General features: G+C 36.2%; 1 protein-coding gene across 4 annotated transcripts in view; it reads right to left on the minus strand.

The window, feature by feature from the left end:
• Positions 1 to 18,155, minus strand: part of Erbb4 (erb-b2 receptor tyrosine kinase 4) — a 1,021,671-nt gene that overhangs the window by 194,129 nt on the left and 809,387 nt on the right. For all 4 annotated transcript variants that reach the window (XM_031367819.1, XM_031367817.1, XM_031367820.1 and 1 more), the window contains exons 18-19: positions 15,591 to 15,713; positions 10,787 to 10,885 (exon numbers count right to left, since the gene is read on the minus strand). In XM_031367819.1, the coding sequence (XP_031223679.1) occupies positions 10,787 to 10,885; positions 15,591 to 15,713 (222 nt within the window). The remainder of the gene's footprint in view (positions 1 to 10,786; positions 10,886 to 15,590; positions 15,714 to 18,155) is intronic.

The raw sequence follows: 18,155 nt of genomic DNA on the forward strand, positions 1-18,155 counted from the left end.
GTGGCAGGCATGGGGAGGGGGGAGGGAACAGGGGTTTGTTTTTGTTTGTTTCTTTGTTTTTTGGAGGGTAAAGTGGGAATGGAGAAATTTACATGTAAATAAAGAAAATATCTAATAATAAAGAAAAAAAAGACGTTTCTCTCTGCAGAAGATGGAAGCTAGTGGAGATACTCAGAGCAGACATTATGTGGAGGATTCAGAGAAAGAGGAAGAGGGATAGAGAGAAAGGGAGAAGGAGAGGAAGAGGAAGGAGAAGGGGTAGGGGGAGGGAGAGGGAGTCTAACTCAGAGGTCTCCATTGGTTTCCCCTCTGACTGGGAACCCTCAGAAGAGAGAGTAGAAAGATTGTTGGACTCAGGGGATGGGAAACACTTGGATACCATGGGTCAGTAAATTAAGAAAGCAGGACTTCTATGGGCTCCTGGAGACTGAATAGGCAAGCAGGGGTCCTGAATGCATTTGAAACATGTCCTCTACATATATATTAAGGTTATTAACTTTGTATTTTTGTGAGACTCCTAACTGTGGGAACAGGTGTGTTTCTGACCCTTGCCTGCTCTTGACACTGTTTTCCTCCTATTGAACTGCCTTTTCCAGTATCAATATGAGGGCTTTGCCTTGTTTAATAGTATCTCCTTTTGGCTTGTTTGGCTATAGTATCTTGGATGCCTGCTATCTTCTAAATAGGAAGCATAGGGGGAATGGATCTGAGGGAGAAGGGAGCTTGTGGGGTGCTTGGAGGAGTGGAGGAAGGGGCACCTGTGGTTGGGATGTATTGTGTGTGAAAACAATCTATTTTCAATATAAAGTAAAAGTGCTCTGACAAATTTGAATACAAATAGGACTGTATGTAAAATCATTTTTGTCTAAACAATTCCTGAGTGGAAGGTACTTCACAGGTGATCCAATATCACTGATTGTGTTTGTTGAAAGTGAAGTCAAGGACTAGCCACTAGAGGGATTGAAAGAGAGATTGTGGGTGGGGTGACAAAGAAGGGGATAATGAGCAGGATGTAAAGTGAAGATATAAAGTAGTGATGAAGAAGAAGAGGAAGAGGAAGAAGAAGAAGAAGAAGAAGAAGAAGAAGAAGAAGAAGAAGAAGAAGAAGAAGAAGAAGAAGAAGAAGAAGAAGAAGAAGAAGAAGAAGGGCAATCAGTGTATAGTAGAGGATTGCAAAGTCGATCATCAGTGGGAGGAGAGACCCTTGGCCCTGTGAAGGTTCAGTGCCCTAGTGTAGGGGAATGCCAGGGCCAATAAGTGGGAGAGGGTGGGTTAGCAAGCAGGGTGAGGGGGGAGGCAACAGGGGTTTGTTCTTGTTGTTTTTTTTCTCTTTTCTTTCTGGAGAGAAAACTGGGAAAGGGCAACTCATATGACATGTAAATAAAGACAATATCTAATAAAAAATCATGAAAAAAATAAATTACTCTTACGTGCTTGAAAATAGAAGGAGGAGGAGGAGGAGGAAGAGGAGGAGGAGAAGAAGAATTTTTTAAAAGTAACTTTCTATTTCTATCAACCACTGGTCTAATTATAGGCTATAATTTTTTAAAAATATCCTAAGCTTGAGATCCCCTTCTCAATCCTTAGAATCACTTATCTCCAATTGAATACTTCAGTGCGTGTTCTCAATCTTTACAAATAGTGGCTCAAGTGCCACCATAAAGCCAAACCTGTATTGACAAATTCTAGGTAACTGGGTGAAAGCCATCCTACTGGTAACTGGTTAAGATTCTGACAGTCTGTGCTTTGGCAAAAGTGACACATTTGACCAGATACTGAACTGATGTGAATAAACAATTATTTTGATCACTTTGGGGGAAACTATCCTAACAAAATGTTCAAGACATCCTCGTTAAGTAGTCACTTTAGTAGTAATAGCAATACCCCAACACAGCCATTTTTTTAAGTATTATAAAAGTTATTTGATATAAAACAACAATCAATTTAGCAGTCTTATGTAGATGCTCATCTACAACAATAGTGAAAATACATTTTTCTCAATATAAATTTTAAATAACTCCAAACATATTAACTGTATACTTAAAAATAATACACCACTACTAGTATTTTCTTAAATGAACATGAATATATAAAATCTTTTTGTTTGTTTTGTATTTAGTAGAGTTTAAAATCTTGGCTCTTACTGTGGTACAAGCCCAAAATAAGAACAATTTTTAGACATTGGGTTTCATTGTAATGACCCTCACATCACCAAAGGATTTTACCTCCATCGTAGCTAAGCTAAGAGTTGATAGTTCTGCTGCACCAAAAAATGAAACATAGGCTCGATTTTTGGATACAGACTTCCTGCTATGGTCAAATCTATTTGACTTGAGTGAGTGACTTCATTCTCAGCCCACAGAGAACCCAATACAGCCATTTTTAAACAATGAATACCCTATGATGTTTTGATTTGCCTGGGCACATTTACATATCATATTATAGTAAACATATACACTCCAGTAGATTGGTTTACATTGTGTGTGTGTGTGTGTGTGTGTGTGTGTTTGTGTATGTACACCTGAATTTGGATGCCAGAGGTTAACCTCAGGGATTTTCCTCAGCTATCCTACACCATGTTTTAAGAGGCACAGCTCCTCATTTGTCTGGAGCTGAGAAGTGGTACAGGCTGACTATCCAGCAAACCTGAGGCAACTGCCTGTCTCTCCTCCCCACATAAGTACTTTATTACAAGTATGCTACCTAACAGGCTTGGTATGCGATCTGGGGACCAAGCTTAGGCTTTTATGGTTGTAAGACAAACCCTTTACCAACAAGCTAGTTCTCAGCCTATATAGTTGTTATTTTTGACCATATAGTATTTATTACAAATGATGTCCCCTAGTGTTACAGTCAAACTGAATGCCTTTTTGTTCTCTAAGTGATCATAATTTTGAAATACTGTTCAGATTAGAATCAGAAACAGCACGTTATCTGTGTAATCCTCTTCTCTATATGACAGCAACAGCCTTCTTAATCATATATGAAATTTGCCAAGTTATAGAGTTTGGAGAACTGGGAAAGTACACATCCAATAGACTACTGATTGTAGTTAGCAAATTTAAATTCTGATATAGTAGACTATAAGCTCTTGAGAAATCTCCTCTCATTTACACAAATTCAAGACTTGTTTTTGAGATCAAAAAGTGTATGAAGCTACATGTTAAGATTTACAAAGAACAACCTGTTTTGGATTTGGGGAGTCCCTTTCAGGTGATCCAAGAGATAAATTAAGCCAGTTGGAATGTAAAACTTGTCAAGTACTTTATCTAGTTTCAAACTCCTCAGTACCCCTTAAGGCAATCTATAAAGCTCAGGATTTGAGAGCTCCTGAATACAGTTCACTGTTACTGGCAATGATTTATAGGGACTATAATAAATTATATTTTTCAAATTTATTTTTGTCAAAATCTGCAATACATTCATTTTTTTCTTTTTTTTTTTTAAACAGAACTCATATTTGCCTGTTTATTGCTATCAGAACAGAAGGAAATGGACAAGAAGAAAAAGGAAAATTTTAATGGGAGAAGAAACATTATGCAAAATTACTAGCGATGATTATAGTAATGAGGAATAAGGTGTTAAAAATGAACCTATAGAAACAAGGACGGAAAGCATCCACATAAGCCTTTCAAAGAACCACAATGGCAGGATTCTCTAGTGAAACCAAGGTAGGCTACCACCATCCTAGACACATGGTGTGTGTGGGGTCGGGGGGGGCGTTCTTCATCTGCTAGTTAAAAAAATAAATAAATAAAAAACAATAAAAAATTCTTCAGAGAATACATGACTCCTTTCCGCAGGATCAAGTGGAGGAACATTTCTCAGGATTTGTTTTATGCTCTGGATTAAAATGTACAATTAAATCGATTAGTGGAGTAGAAAGGGAATTAATAATATGAAACTAAAATAAATGATCCAAATACAGTATGCCAAACTTATGATGACATGAATCTGGAAAAATATTATTTAAAACCAATTGAGCTAGAGCATACTAGAACATACAAGACTTAGTGTAAGAATATTCAAAGCTTATATAATATAGAAAAATATTTAGATAAATATATAACGGTGCTGTTTCTTAGCCATGTTTCTGTTTTGTGTTTGCTATTAGAAGGATTAAAATAAGCAAACAAAATTCTAGGCTCCCAACACCTTGTAGTTTAGTAGCTGAGTATAAGACTCTTCTTGCCTGCACATGGTGGCACATGCCTTTAATTCCAGTACGTGTGAGGCAGAGGCAGAGAGGCAGAGAGGCAGAGAGGCAGAGAGGCAGAGAGAGAGAGTCAGAGAAAGAGACAGAGCCTGAGGCAGAGGCAGGTGAATCTCAATCAGTTTTAGGTCAGCCTGGTTTACAGAGTGAGTTCCCGGAGAGTAAGAGGTACACAGAAAAACTCTGTCTTGAAAAAGATAACAAAACAAAATAAACAAGCGAAACCCCAAATAAAACAAAACAAAAAGAATAAAATTCTACAATGTGACAAAAAAACTATGATTCATATATATTTATCATATAAAACTTATTAAATTCTAGAAAGGGAAATCAAGGTATAGGGTCAAAGAAATAATTTTTGCTCTGGAGTCAAGAAATAACTCTCCAAAGAGCATTTAGCCCAAGATAATAAGGATAAGCAGGAATTTATAAGTTATAATGGTGGATAAACAGTTCAAACAAGCTACCTTCAGTGGGAACTGGTAATAAAGTTGGTGAGGACAAAGATCACAGGGGAATTTATCAGGGGCTCTGCGAACTAAGGACTTGGCTATTTCACTTGCATGATGACACTGGCAGCATAGTGCAGAGAAATAATATGACTAAAGCTTCGTATTTTAAAAGTAGGGAAAGCCTTTGGAGAAGGCTCAATACAGTAAACTGCTTTCTGAAACAGCATGATGATCTGCACGTAATTTCCCAACATATACATAAGTACCTGGGCATGGAAGTATGTGCCTGAAATCCTAGTGCTGGAGAAGCAGAGAAAGAAGGATTCCTGTGACATGTTAGTCAGGCAGCCTAACCGAATTGGTTGGAACCAGGTTAGGAGACACTTCCTGTCTCAAACAACAAGGTGGAGGGTGACAGAGGAAAATAGTCACTGCTGTAATCTGGCCTCACCTTCACATTCACACATATGCAGTGTATGCATGTACACACAGGTACATGTATACCAAGTAGGCAGATCATATAGAAAGAATAACTGAAGCTGAAAAGCCAGCAACTTGCACTGTGAGGGCAATGTATTATACAAAAAAGAACAGGGTACCCGAGTGATTTTTTTTAGGGGGAGAATGGATCAAAGTTATTGCTATTTAGTTGATATGAAGTGATATGATATGAATGATAAATTCTAAATTCCTAATATGAAAAATAAAGGGGATTAAAATACAGATTAAACAGGTAAGACAAAAGACAAAAGCGTTTTGGAAGGGAGAGCAGGCAGAAGAGCTCTCGGAGTGTAAAAGGTGAGACGTCCTACAATTTTCAAGGGACCATATCGAAGATATGGATGAGGTCCTGTTCATAAAGGAGATGAGATAGAATTCCGTTCATCTGAGAAGCTAATCTAGAGCAAATATGTATTTTGAAAAGAGGTCTATACCCAGTCTCTGAGAGTTTCACTACTTTCTGGCTTCCTTATGGCTTTCATGGTTCGAAGAAACAGAGAGGCTGATAAAGTCTATAGGAAGATGATTAAGTTGACTGGCCATGGCTCCTAAGGATGCCAAGAGACATGAGTCTAGGTGATACTCATGACCCCTAAACACAGGAAAGACACTGTAAAGAAAACAAGTAAGGGAGCAGGAGACTTGGTTGGTGAACTGCATATAAAAGACTTTCTGCTGCATAAAAGCAATTGGATAAAATAGTTGAATCAGTTTACTTAGTCACCAGGATGATTCTCTTTTATTTTAGCAATAAGGTATCAAAAGATTAAATGCTGCTTAAAATTCATCTATACATTTTCTTTAGGAGAACATCATTTTTATTTTTAGAATAAAGAGAATTTCAAGAACTTTAAAAACTACTTTTATTTTCATTTATTATTTATATTTTTTCTTAAGGACAATGGTAGTTATTAACTGATTTTGGAAGATCATTCCTACAATACAGGGGCTTAAAAGATTCTGGAATGTTTATTTCTGAAATGTACAATATATAAAATGACCAAATGTATATGGACAAATATGTAATCGAATTAGATATTGTAAACTTTTAAGACTAAATTGTTAACGTGATGCAGAATCTAAAATTATCACTGACTATATGTAGTCACCCAAAGGAAACTTTGTAGTGTGGAAATACAGAACGAAACTTTTCCACATGATTTTACAAGGCTGCTATAATCTGAATAGATTATAAGTTTCTTACCCCACTCACATAATGACATCAATTAGATCTGGAAGAATTTACTTGCATCAAGGCTGAGTATCACAAATGCAATACAGAAAGGGTAAGCAAAAATCATGTGCACATTACTTCAGGAAAATAGCCAAATAACAGTTGGGCAAGATAAATAAAAGTCCTTGTGGCACAGCAGAAAGAAAATCATCTTTCCCTCACAAAGGATGCAATTTACAAAATGCTGACGGGTCACATGAAACCCCTTTTCCTGAATCACCTGGCCATGAACTGTATTGCAAATGTAGCATGAGAAATCTGGACCGGTAGCCAAGCAGATTCACATGTGCTCTGGGCCAGTGTTGGAGGTCCATCCCTAGAATTTAGTGTAATTATATATTTCTTCCACTCCCAGCTTATTTTTTAAGAAAACAAATAATTTAGTTAAAACCGTTTAAAACAATCTCAACAGAATGAGCATAAATGTCCTGGGAAAATAGAATAAAGGACACTGAGAAAAAACAAAAGCCCGTCTCACTTTCCAGGACTCTTAACAAAATATCATTTTTTCTTGGGTATATCTTCTATACAAGTTGATGACTGTTTTTAAGTACACAAAACAAACAAACCTCTTAAAAGCTTGCATTTTCCCAGAGAAACTGTACTTGAAACAAGAATTAGAAATGTCTATAAATGCAGGCATCCTCCACATGAAGATAGACCTTTGGAGTCATTTTCTTAATGTCATTCAATGTGATCTTCCTTTATGGGAATGAAGAATGCACTAGCCATTCACTAGGAGCAGGTTATTATTGTCATTATGAATCCATTAGACATGTTCAGGCGAGCTAAGTAGCAGCCCTGTGACCAAATTCTCCCTCCGTTGCTTTTAGTGAAACATTTTGATAAAATACGGTCTGCCCCTGATTTACTTTCTGCATGTGGTAAAAATTTAAAAAGAATAGTAAAATCTTTTCCTTTGTCCTTGGACATCAATAGAAGCGTTAGCTGTTGGTCATGAGTTTTGATTATTAAGCTGCAGTATTCTTTGGACATTTGTTATAGTAACCAGTAAAACACACATAAATATATATGTATATTTATGTCATCATTATATAAAGTGGAATATTGACCTATAGAGATAAATAGCCTAAGGAGAAAGGATTCTAATGCTTAGTAGGCATGCACAGTTTTCATTGTCTTTGTAAGCTTTAGCTTTTACTATTTAAAACACACACACACACACACACACACACACACACACACACACATACACAGAAATACACATAGACATCAGTGTGCAAAACAGATTCATGGATGACTTCAGAAGATCCTGATTTTCTTTGAAAGCTCTCCTGAAATACTTTACTATGAAACTAAAACAGTCGGTGCCCAGGCACTTCTTGCTGCCTAGTGGATTTCTCTGCCAGTGAAGCCGTTTTTCTCTCATCCTCAACAAGTAAATTCATGAAGATATTACGGATCCCTCTCTCCTTAACCATCATCCAGTGGTATAGGAACTAGCATATGGGCTCTAGTTCTCAGCTGTCAACCAATGAAGTTTTGGAGAGTGGTAGTCTTAACTTTCTTAATTCTTGAATCAGACAATGTGTACTAGATTGGGGAGCTTCTTCAAAAGAAAAAGAGCCACAGATATGACTGTGATAGGTAGCAGTTGTGTATTATGTCCATATTCTCCAACTCATGAATCATCCAACTCTAGTGTACATTACTTCTAGTTAGTTATTTCAAGAGCAGCTTCTGCTTCTGGAAGAACTTACACTAAAAGACATGTCAAACTTAATGCTTTTATGATTACTAAGTGGCTTGTAAATTCAACTCTGTCATTTGGCTCAACTCATACATAGTTTTGCTTACATGAACTTTCCCTTTTAGTTTAAGTTGTAACTTAATACTTAAAATGCTCTGTGGACATTGTGAATAACCTACAAATGAAGGCACAGAATATAGTCATATGTTTACATGAAAATTTTGCTGACATACTTAAATACTGCATTCACCATCAATGTTGCCTATTAAAAAGGTTTTAATTAGTGTGATGCTATCCTTTCAATATTTTAAAAGAGGTCACGGATACTAGAAAATTTTCTGCTTTCCACTTATCTAAACTCTGCCAGTGGCAAGCCAGCAAGGTGTTAAATCGCTAGCCTCTATCCAAAAGTAGGAAAGACATATCAAAAAAGAAATTCTTAATTCCTTAGCTTAAAAGGGACAGATTTTTTTGAGTCTGTTAGTTACCAAATTCATCATCCATCTAGGAAAATGACTCCTTTCAGGCTCAATCAGAGGCTCATCTAAAATTCAGCAGACTTGAAGCTACCATCCTACTCCTGTTTCCATGGGAATAGGCTTCAGATCAAGGGGGAGGGGAGTGGATGAATGGGGTTAGGAGCTTTCAAATAATCATTCGAAATCATGATGAGGTTTTTAGAGCTTCTTTTTTATGTGATTATTTTGTAGCCTCTTAACCCTCTTTTGCCAGACTGTTTCCATGGAAATATGACTGTTCAAGCTTCCAGCAGAGATTATTAGCATTCTTGTGAATTACAGCTTTGGTTGTGGCCCAAGGTGGCCAAGCTTGATCTTCTATCAGTTTTATATATGAACCTCCACTTTTTATTTACCATAAATTTTTAGTAATTTCTATTTAATTTGAAAATTTCAATTTCTTTCCTCAGTTTATAGCTATGATCTAGGTCAAACTGAATGATTAGGGCAACACTGAAAAAGTCTTTGGTTCTGAATAGTACCATATGAGCTGCAGGGAGTGTAGTAATCTTTAGAGACCTGTTGAAAAAATATTTAGTTACTGGATAAGTAATACTTATTATAAAGTGTTGTAAGTTAGGCAAGAAGGGTGGTATTTTAATTATTTAGCAGCTGATATGCACTGAGACCATTCTTCAAAGCTGCTTGCTTGAACCATTCTCAGCCCTACTATGTAATAAGCAACAGTAAATTAAGCTAAAATAGCCTCATGAAAGATAGCATTATTCTCAAAAATTTCAAGGTCATATACTGAGCTTCTGTAAAGGAGCTTTCAAGATAGACTGGCTAGGAATTCATAGCAGTCTGTCTTAAAAAAAAAAAGAAAAAGTGCGTATGCTGGTATCGTCTTTATGTAAAGGTCACTTTGAAATCAAAATCATTCTTATAATTGAATATATTATGTTGAAAGACAGAGAAAGAATATATATGGGTCTATTTCAGAATCCCTTGTAAGATATCAACGTGAAAAATAATAGCAGGCTACACATATAATTTTATTCAACTTTACCTCCTAAAATTTGAACAGCTTAGTCTACAACTTTCTCTGGGGGAAAATCTTCAAGTCTTGCTCGACTTTATCAAGTACTTTCATTCTTCAGTAGTTTTTGTTATTATTATTCTAAGTTAAAGCTTTTAGTATAATCTACATTAGTGAATCTGAATTGAAAACTATAAATTTCACTTAAGAACTTAAGTTTAAATAGGTAAATTTCTGTTGAGCTATAGGAGAAACTGATAGACTATCATCACTAATTTTGACTGTTTTATCTCAGTAAATCATAACACTACAAAAAATTAAACATTCTAATTAATTTTTTAAAGCAACCTTGTGACTCACAAATGTAGTTCTTGTGGCTATCACATTTGTGGTTTTAAGAGTGAGGTCTGCTCCTAAAATTAAACTTTCAATCTCATTTGTGTAACATTTTCTTGGAGCACGGGAAGACTAGTTTAAAAAGAGTTTTGTCCTAATTACTTATGTTTGCCTTTCTAGCAAAAAGAGCAGGGCTGAGACATTGCCACAAAGAATACAAGACATGTAAATCCTCACAACTCTCTGGTCCTTAAGAAAATATTTCTGGTCAAATTTGGCTGACTACATGTCATCTCTCCACTTTGCAAAGCAGGGGTAACCTTGGGTCAACTTGGTTTGTTCTTTCAACCCAGCGAAATGAAAGATCATTCGTAAACTATTTAGAACACCACTTGGAACATACTGCAGACTTTTCTAATAATACATAGGAACAGTTTTAGTCCTTTATGAGTACTATCTAAATAAGAACAACTTACTGTTGTCACCATCAAGTATTTTTTAACACTGTTGTAACTGCATTTAGTAAATGTATTTCTGATTATAATCCAAAGTATAAAAACTGAAATATCACATTCTTGAATCACAGAAGGAAATTCAACATAAGGATTATAAATATATTTATATTACCAAAGTTATCCTAGAGTATAATCACTGCAGACAACTACCAATCAGAGATGTTCTGAAAGGTACATGGTAAAGTGAAGGAGTCCTAACATTGTTAAGTATGAGGTTATAATATGTATAGATAAGAGTCTTTGAAAGATGGCTGTCTTTTTCTTATTTTATTTTCAAGCAGTCTGTTTAATTTTAAAGGAAAACATGACTGTGTATTGTATACTTACGTCCATGAACTCCACATTGGCTTTGGGGCCAGTTGTCTCATTGAGGATCTTTATCGCCACGGGAATTTTCACTGTTTCACCTTCAGGCACCCAAATACCCTGTCAGGGAAAAAAAAATCACATTAATTCTACATTGAGATGACATAATATTTATAACAGAATATAATTTGATTTGGCTTATCAATCTTTAAATTTAATTTACTTCATTTTATGGATTATCATATAAGTACAACATTTCTCCCTCCTCCTTCCTCCCATCAAACCTTTGTCTACCTTGCTCAGATGCCTTCATGTCCATGGCCTCCATCCTAAATTACTTGCTATTGCATGCATATACAATATGTGTGTGTGTGTATATATATATATATATATATATACATATATATATATATATTTTGGAAATAATATTTGAGGACAAGTTCTAAGGCATATTAAATTCATAGTAATTTATCTATTTTATTAAGTTCTGTATATTAATGATTGTCTATAGGTTCATATAAATACTTATATTGTTCATTGAAAATTTTTATTATGAACATAATTGCAGAATTATGCTCATAATTATTTTAAAATCCATAAATTTTAAAATTTATGGATTAGGACAAAGTTAAAAATGTAGACTTTTAAGGTACAAAATAAATAATAGTGTTTATGGGAAAACTTAAACAATATTAAATTGAGGACAAGAATTTTTATAGGCTAGATAAGAATGCATGGATTATCGATGAATTTTTAAAAAAGAGTATCTATTCTAATAATAATACAGAAACATATATGAAGATATGACGGGCAGGAACTTCATGATTAGCTATGACAGTTTAACTCTGAAAGGCACGGGATGAAGCTATTGGTTACAGCTCTACCTTCTCTATCAGCTGCTCACAGTGTTAGAGAGACACATAGCATAGGTAAGTGTGTTTGCTTTATCCAAAGCTGGAGTAAGAGAGGAGACATCAGTCTGAGAACTGCTGAATTGTAACAACAGTTAAGAAAAGTGCTTTAAAACTTCAGGATGAGATTTACGATCATGCTTGACTCAAGCAGAGTCAATACAGAAATGTATGTGCACAAATGCAAAACAGTAACATAAGTCATTTGTGTTATATTTTTGATTTAAGTTTTATTGTATTATGATAAGAAAATTTACATGATTTTATCTGAATTTGTTAACATTTAAAAACATATTTTAAGTAAATGGAATTAAATCACATTCTTGTTTCCCTTTTGTAACCCAACTCCCGCCAAAGACCCCCCCTTCAATACCTAAAATACCTTTTTTGTCATATTCTTTAAAATTTATAAAATATTATAACAATAAAAAATGAGTATTATAGAAGTTGTTTGATATAAAACAACAATTAATTTAACAGTCTTATGTAGATGTTTGTCTACAGTAATACTGAAAATACATACTTTTTTTAATATAAATTTTAAATAACTCTAAACATATTAACTGTATACTTCACAATAATACATAACTACTAGTATTTTCTTAAATAAACATGAATATATAAAGGTTTTTTTGTTTGTTTGTTTTGTATTTAGTAGAGCTTAAAATCTTGGCTCTTACTGTGGTACAAGCCCAAAATAAGAACAATTTTTAGACATTGGTTTCATTGTAATAAGGCTGTACTTCAATGAACCTCACATCACCAAAAGATTTTACCCCCATCGTAGCTAAGCTGAGAGTTGACAGTTCTGCTGCACCAAGAAATGAATTGTAGGCAAAATTTTTGGATACAGACTTCCTGCTATGGTCAAAGCTATTTGACTTGAGTGACTGACTTTATTCTCAGCCCACAGAGAACAGGTTACATTCATTTAAGAAATGGTGTGTGTATTAAGATGGTCTATCCATGATGTCATTCACCAACCATTTCAATGTACAATGGTTCTGCTAATGCACAGACATTAGGTGAGGGTAAGAATCTGGTTCATTGGCTGTGATAATTTGGAAAAGCATTCAATTTTTAAAAAGGGTATTCCAGCAGAAGGAGGGGGTGAGGAAAAATAAAACAACTAAGAACCCAAAACCTTAGGCTATATTTTCTCAGAGTTGGTATCTAGGACACAGAACGTGCTTACCATTATTCAATAAAATAACCACACAGGGAGTTAATTTATAAAGCAATGGCATCAATATTAAAATATCCCTGAAGTGTTGTTTTATATTGACAGTATAAATTTGGTGTGAATTAATTTGTACAACTTTTGGAAAAACTTTAACCATTACTTAGCAGATCTAAACACGTAAAATTTAACTATATTTGTACCTGTATTGGTCCTAGTATTTTTTTGTTGAAGCATCATAAAGCTTCAGTTTGAAGGAAAAATTAACTATGTACCCAGGCCTTTGGCATTTGTTTGGCTACCAAAAGATTTTTTTTATAGCTTAAAATGCTGTGTCTTACAATGTATGATACATTTATTAAAACATAGGACTGGCAACACATATTTCAGACCTACAATTTAAGTAAACTGATGAAATTTCTAATAACTTTTCTATAAACACTCATTAGTTCACCTACATTCAGTTTTGTCAATATGGCATGTAGAAATGATTGCAAACATGAAACACAAGCCAAGAAGTTCTTAAAGCTTTCTGTTGACTTTTCTATAGCTAGCTCAGAAGGCCTCATTCATATTAATGCTTATGAGAATTCAAGCGATTATCAGATAATTCATGAGGCCAGTGGGAGGCAAAAACCTTTATGTAAATGAAGGAAGCAGAAGACATGATAAAGAAGTGTTTCTGAGAGATAGGAAATAAGATAGTAGTGATTCAATTAGTTACTTCTAACATCTTTATTTAAGAGAAAGTTTAAGATTATGTATGCATTATTCCAAATAATTTTATAAAATTTTTCATTAAAATACATTAAAGTTAAAATTATTAAACAAAAATGGATTCAAATTTTAGATATAAATTTGCATAATTGTGCCTTTTTTTCAGCATAACTTAAACATAGATTAAGGATAACTTCTGTCTTTTGAACTTGCAAAGAATTTGAAGATCAGAAATACAAGACCAGCCTAGACTAGAATCTGTGCAAATTGGACACTCAGTTGATTTAACTGAACAAAATATGCACAACAAAATGATAGGGAAGCTTACACAATTTGATCTCCAAAGGTAACCATTTTATAAAGATTGGCAAATGGCCAGGAAAGGAAAACTTAGGTCTGCAGTATGACCAAATCTTAATATTTTTGTAATAAATAAATCATTATTTTACACTATGTGATGTTTTAGAAATACTATTTCACTGAATTGTCCAGGCTGGTCTCAAACTTTTTAACTCAAATAACTCCCTTGGCTCAGGCTCACAAGTTTGAGGTTACAGGTGAGAGGCCATACCTACTCAATCTTGAAACTGGCCTCCATCTTAAAAGAAAGCAAAGAGCCAGAGAACTTCACCCAAAGTTGAACACAAGGTGCACCCAAGTACCAGGAAGGCCAAGTACCTAAGGCTCACCCTTGGCCAGACGTACTCTCTTGCTACTTCCTAGCAACAGTTAATCAAAGATAGTCTGATTGTTTCAGATGTATTGTCAGACCATTTGTGATTGTATACATTCTAGCTTCAGAGCACCCACCAGTGGGCTAACAATGGAGGCTGGACAACCCCTTACTTACTCCCATATCCCTATAAAACCTTGTCCTGCTGCTTCACCAAAACCATCCTGTGGTCCTGTGGCTCAGCTGTAAGCCCAAATTCCAGTTTGTAATAAAGAGGCCCTAATGTGATTACATCAGAGTGGGCTCCTCAGTGGTCTTTTGGGGTTCATAAAAGCTTCCTAGGACAACACAGGTATATACCACCATACCAACTTAGATCGTCTTATTAAGTAGGAGAAGCACTGCGCATTTTGACATGTAAAATTTTTGAATTTCTATCTACCTATCAAATGTTTTGTTAAAATCAATGATAAACATATCACTTAGAATATACACAGTAAGCTGTAAAAGCAAATTGTACAATAGTTAATTTTTAAACTAACAATTACAAGGACATTGAAACTACCGATATTAGCCACTAACCCATACATGGAATCAGTTAGAAAAAAAATGTTATAATCTCATTTTAATAATGTATTTGCACACTCACATAGACTTTAAGTGATCAATTAGTAAGGTACTGACAGAGCCTAGAATAAAAGAGCAGAAAGAAGAGCAAAAGATTCTGGGAGGTTACCCAGGAAGTTCTGGAAGCACAAGAACGAATGAGTAGGTGGGGGAAAGGTTGAGTATTTGGGGAAAAAAATGAAAAATTTGCCAACGAGAAGGAAATGTTGAGAGACTCACAGAGCATTGAACGGACTCCACTGGACTGAGCTTGCCGCTCGCTCTCCTTCTCTTGAGACTGCACTTACCCAAGTTTGTTCAATAAAAAATGAATGAACTTACCTGTGCAGCAACTTCTCAACAGTACTAAGGTTTTAATATTAAAAAGAAATTATGTAGCAGAGGACTGCCTTGTCTGGCCTCAGTGGGAGAGGATGGCCCTAATCCTGCAGAAACTTGATCCACCAGGGAAGGGGGACACTGGCAGGGGTGAGGTGCGGGGTGGGTGGGTGTGTAGGGGAGCACCCTTTCAGAAGCAAAGAGGAGGGGGAAGGGGCTGGAGAACTAGGAGAGAGGGGGACCAGGAAGCAGGGCAGCATTTGGAATGTAAGTCAATAAAATAATTTAATAATAATAAAAAAGAAATCAGGTTGTCTAAAGTAGTTACTTTGGCTATTATTTTTTAAAAGCCTGAAACACAACATAAATCATTGATGGCATATGCTGTGCTTTACTTACTTTATAAACGGTTCCAAAAGCTCCTGAGCCAAGGACTTTTACCCTCTTCAGTTCCGTTTCCTTCAAAATGCGAAGTTGAGCTTGATTGGGTGCTGTGCCACTGGGGGTTAAGGGCTCTACCAGCTGCAAAGCAAAAACAGCAAGGTGTGTATCTTTCATCCATACTCAGTTCTGCTTCCTGCCCTCTGGTTATTTTCTAATGCTTCTGGAAGAGTACGCGAGCATCCATGTCTTTGACAAACACTACCATTGTAATATCGGCCACAGTCCCATTCTGTCTACACACCTGTTCTTGATCTGCATAAACGAAAATGTTACATCTATTCTTCCAAGGAGAGGCATGCTGACTAGAAGATAGGATGCTAAGTACATAAATAGAGTAAAAGAAGGCAAACTCCAACAAAACAGAAATAGTCCCTTCTTAGCACTTACAATAATTATAAGCAACCACGCTCCAATTAGAAGGGGATTAGTAGTTACTTAGTCAGTTAGTTAGTTAGTTAATTAGTTATTTAGTTAGAAGGGGATGAGTATTAGTAGTTAGTGTGAAGTTCTTGTCAAGTCTACTCAAGGAAGCCTAAAATTCTGCATTTTTTTTGTTTGCTTTTGTGGACCACCAGGTGCTATCTATTTCTTTATGATGGTGAGTTGTGAACTCATTTTAAGTAGGGGAATGAGTAGAGAGTTTGGTTCTAAACTATAAATATGCTTTGGGACACAAAGGGGTGCAATACCAAATTAGAATGAAGGCTTCCTACTTCTGGCTTCTAGATAGCTGTGCATTAAGATCAATCTTAAGATAATGAAAATAGGATGACTTTAAAGCCCAGATGTGCTTCAACAGAAGAATGGATACAGAAAATGTGGTTTATTTACACAATGGAATACTACTCAGCTATTAAGAATGAGGATATCATGAATTTGGCAGGTAAATGGATGGAACTAGAAAATATCATCCTGAGTGAGGAAACTGAGAACCAAGAGAACATGCATGGTATGCATTCACTGATACGTGAATATTAGCAAAAAATTACAGAATACCTAGAATACAACCTGCAGACCATAAAAAGTGTAACAAGCAGAAATGCCCCAGTGAGGAGGCTTCGATCTCACTTAGTCTTGGGAAGGAAATAATCATGGGAGGCAGAGAGGGAAGGAGCTGGGTGGGAAAGGAGAGAGGGAGGGAAAAGGGGGAACAGGATCAGATATAGGGTAGGGAAGGGACAGGAAAAAAGCCCAGAGAGCCAAGAGAATGAATGGAAATAAGCAGCCTCAGTGTTGGGGGAGAAGGGGAGTCCCTAGAAAGTTCCAGAAACACAGGAGGTAAGACACTCTCAGGACTCAATGGGGTGACCTTAGCCAATATGCCTATCATTGGGGAATAAGAAATCTAAGAGTCTACCTCCAGTGAAGAGACAGGGTTACTAACCCACAGTCAAAATTGCTGACCCAGAATTGTTCCTGTCTAAAAAAACTTAAGGGGACAAAAATGGAGAAGAGACTAAAGGAAAGGCCATACAATGACCAGCCTAATATGAGATCCATCTCATGAGGGCTGGAGGAAACAAGACCTGACACTACTATGCTATGATGTGCTTACAGAAAGGAGACTAGCATGGCTGTCCTCTGAGAGGCCCTACCAGCAGCTGACTGAGACAGAAGCAGATACTTACACCCAACCTTTGGACTGAAGTCAGGGACCCCTGTGGTTGAATTAGGGAATGGTTGGAAGAAGATGAAAAGGAGAGCAACCCCATAGGAAGACCAACAATCTCAACTAACCAGGACCCCAGGGAGCTCCAAGAGACTGAGCCACTAACCAGGAGCATTCACGGGGTGGTCTGAGGCCCATGGCACATATGTAGCCAAGGTTTGCCTGGTCAGGCCTTAGTTGGAGAAGATGTGCTTCATTCTTGCTGCCCCAGGGAAGTAGAGGTTTGATGGTGGGTGCCCTCTTGGAGCCAAGGGGCAGGAAGAATGGGATGAGATACTGTGGTGTGGGGACCACGGGAGGGCAAGGACTAGAATGTTAAATAAATAAAATAATTTCAGAAAATAAAAATAAATAGCAGCCACCACAATGATCAAGAGTTTGGGGTCAGCATTAGAGGGAAGGAAGCATAAAGATATAAAATACATCAGACGTAAGATGAATATCATGGTAAAGACTGGATTAGGAAGAGGCAGCTCAAAAGATGCCTGAGTGTGGCCAACATGTAAAATGTGGCTGAAACTTATAAATCATTGTTTCTTTTTATTTTTTTAAGGTTTATTTATTTATGTATATGAGTGCTCTATCTGCCTGTACACATATCTACATGCCAGAAGAGGGCATTAGAACTCATTATAGATGTTTATAAGCCACCATGTGCTTGCTGGGAATTGAACTCAGGACCTTTGGAGAGGAACCAGTGTTCTTATCGGTGAGCCATCTCTCCAGCACCCAACATAATTGTTAAGATGCCATTTGGCAGGAGAGGAATCAGTAGCACAGCTGGTACAGTGTCTAAACTAGTCACTCCTCAACCATAGTTTCCCATTCTGAAATCTCAGCTACCTGTATTT

The sequence above is a fragment of the Mastomys coucha genome, unplaced genomic scaffold (assembly GCF_008632895.1).
Source record: "Mastomys coucha isolate ucsf_1 unplaced genomic scaffold, UCSF_Mcou_1 pScaffold14, whole genome shotgun sequence".
Classification (NCBI taxonomy): domain Eukaryota; kingdom Metazoa; phylum Chordata; class Mammalia; order Rodentia; family Muridae; genus Mastomys; species Mastomys coucha.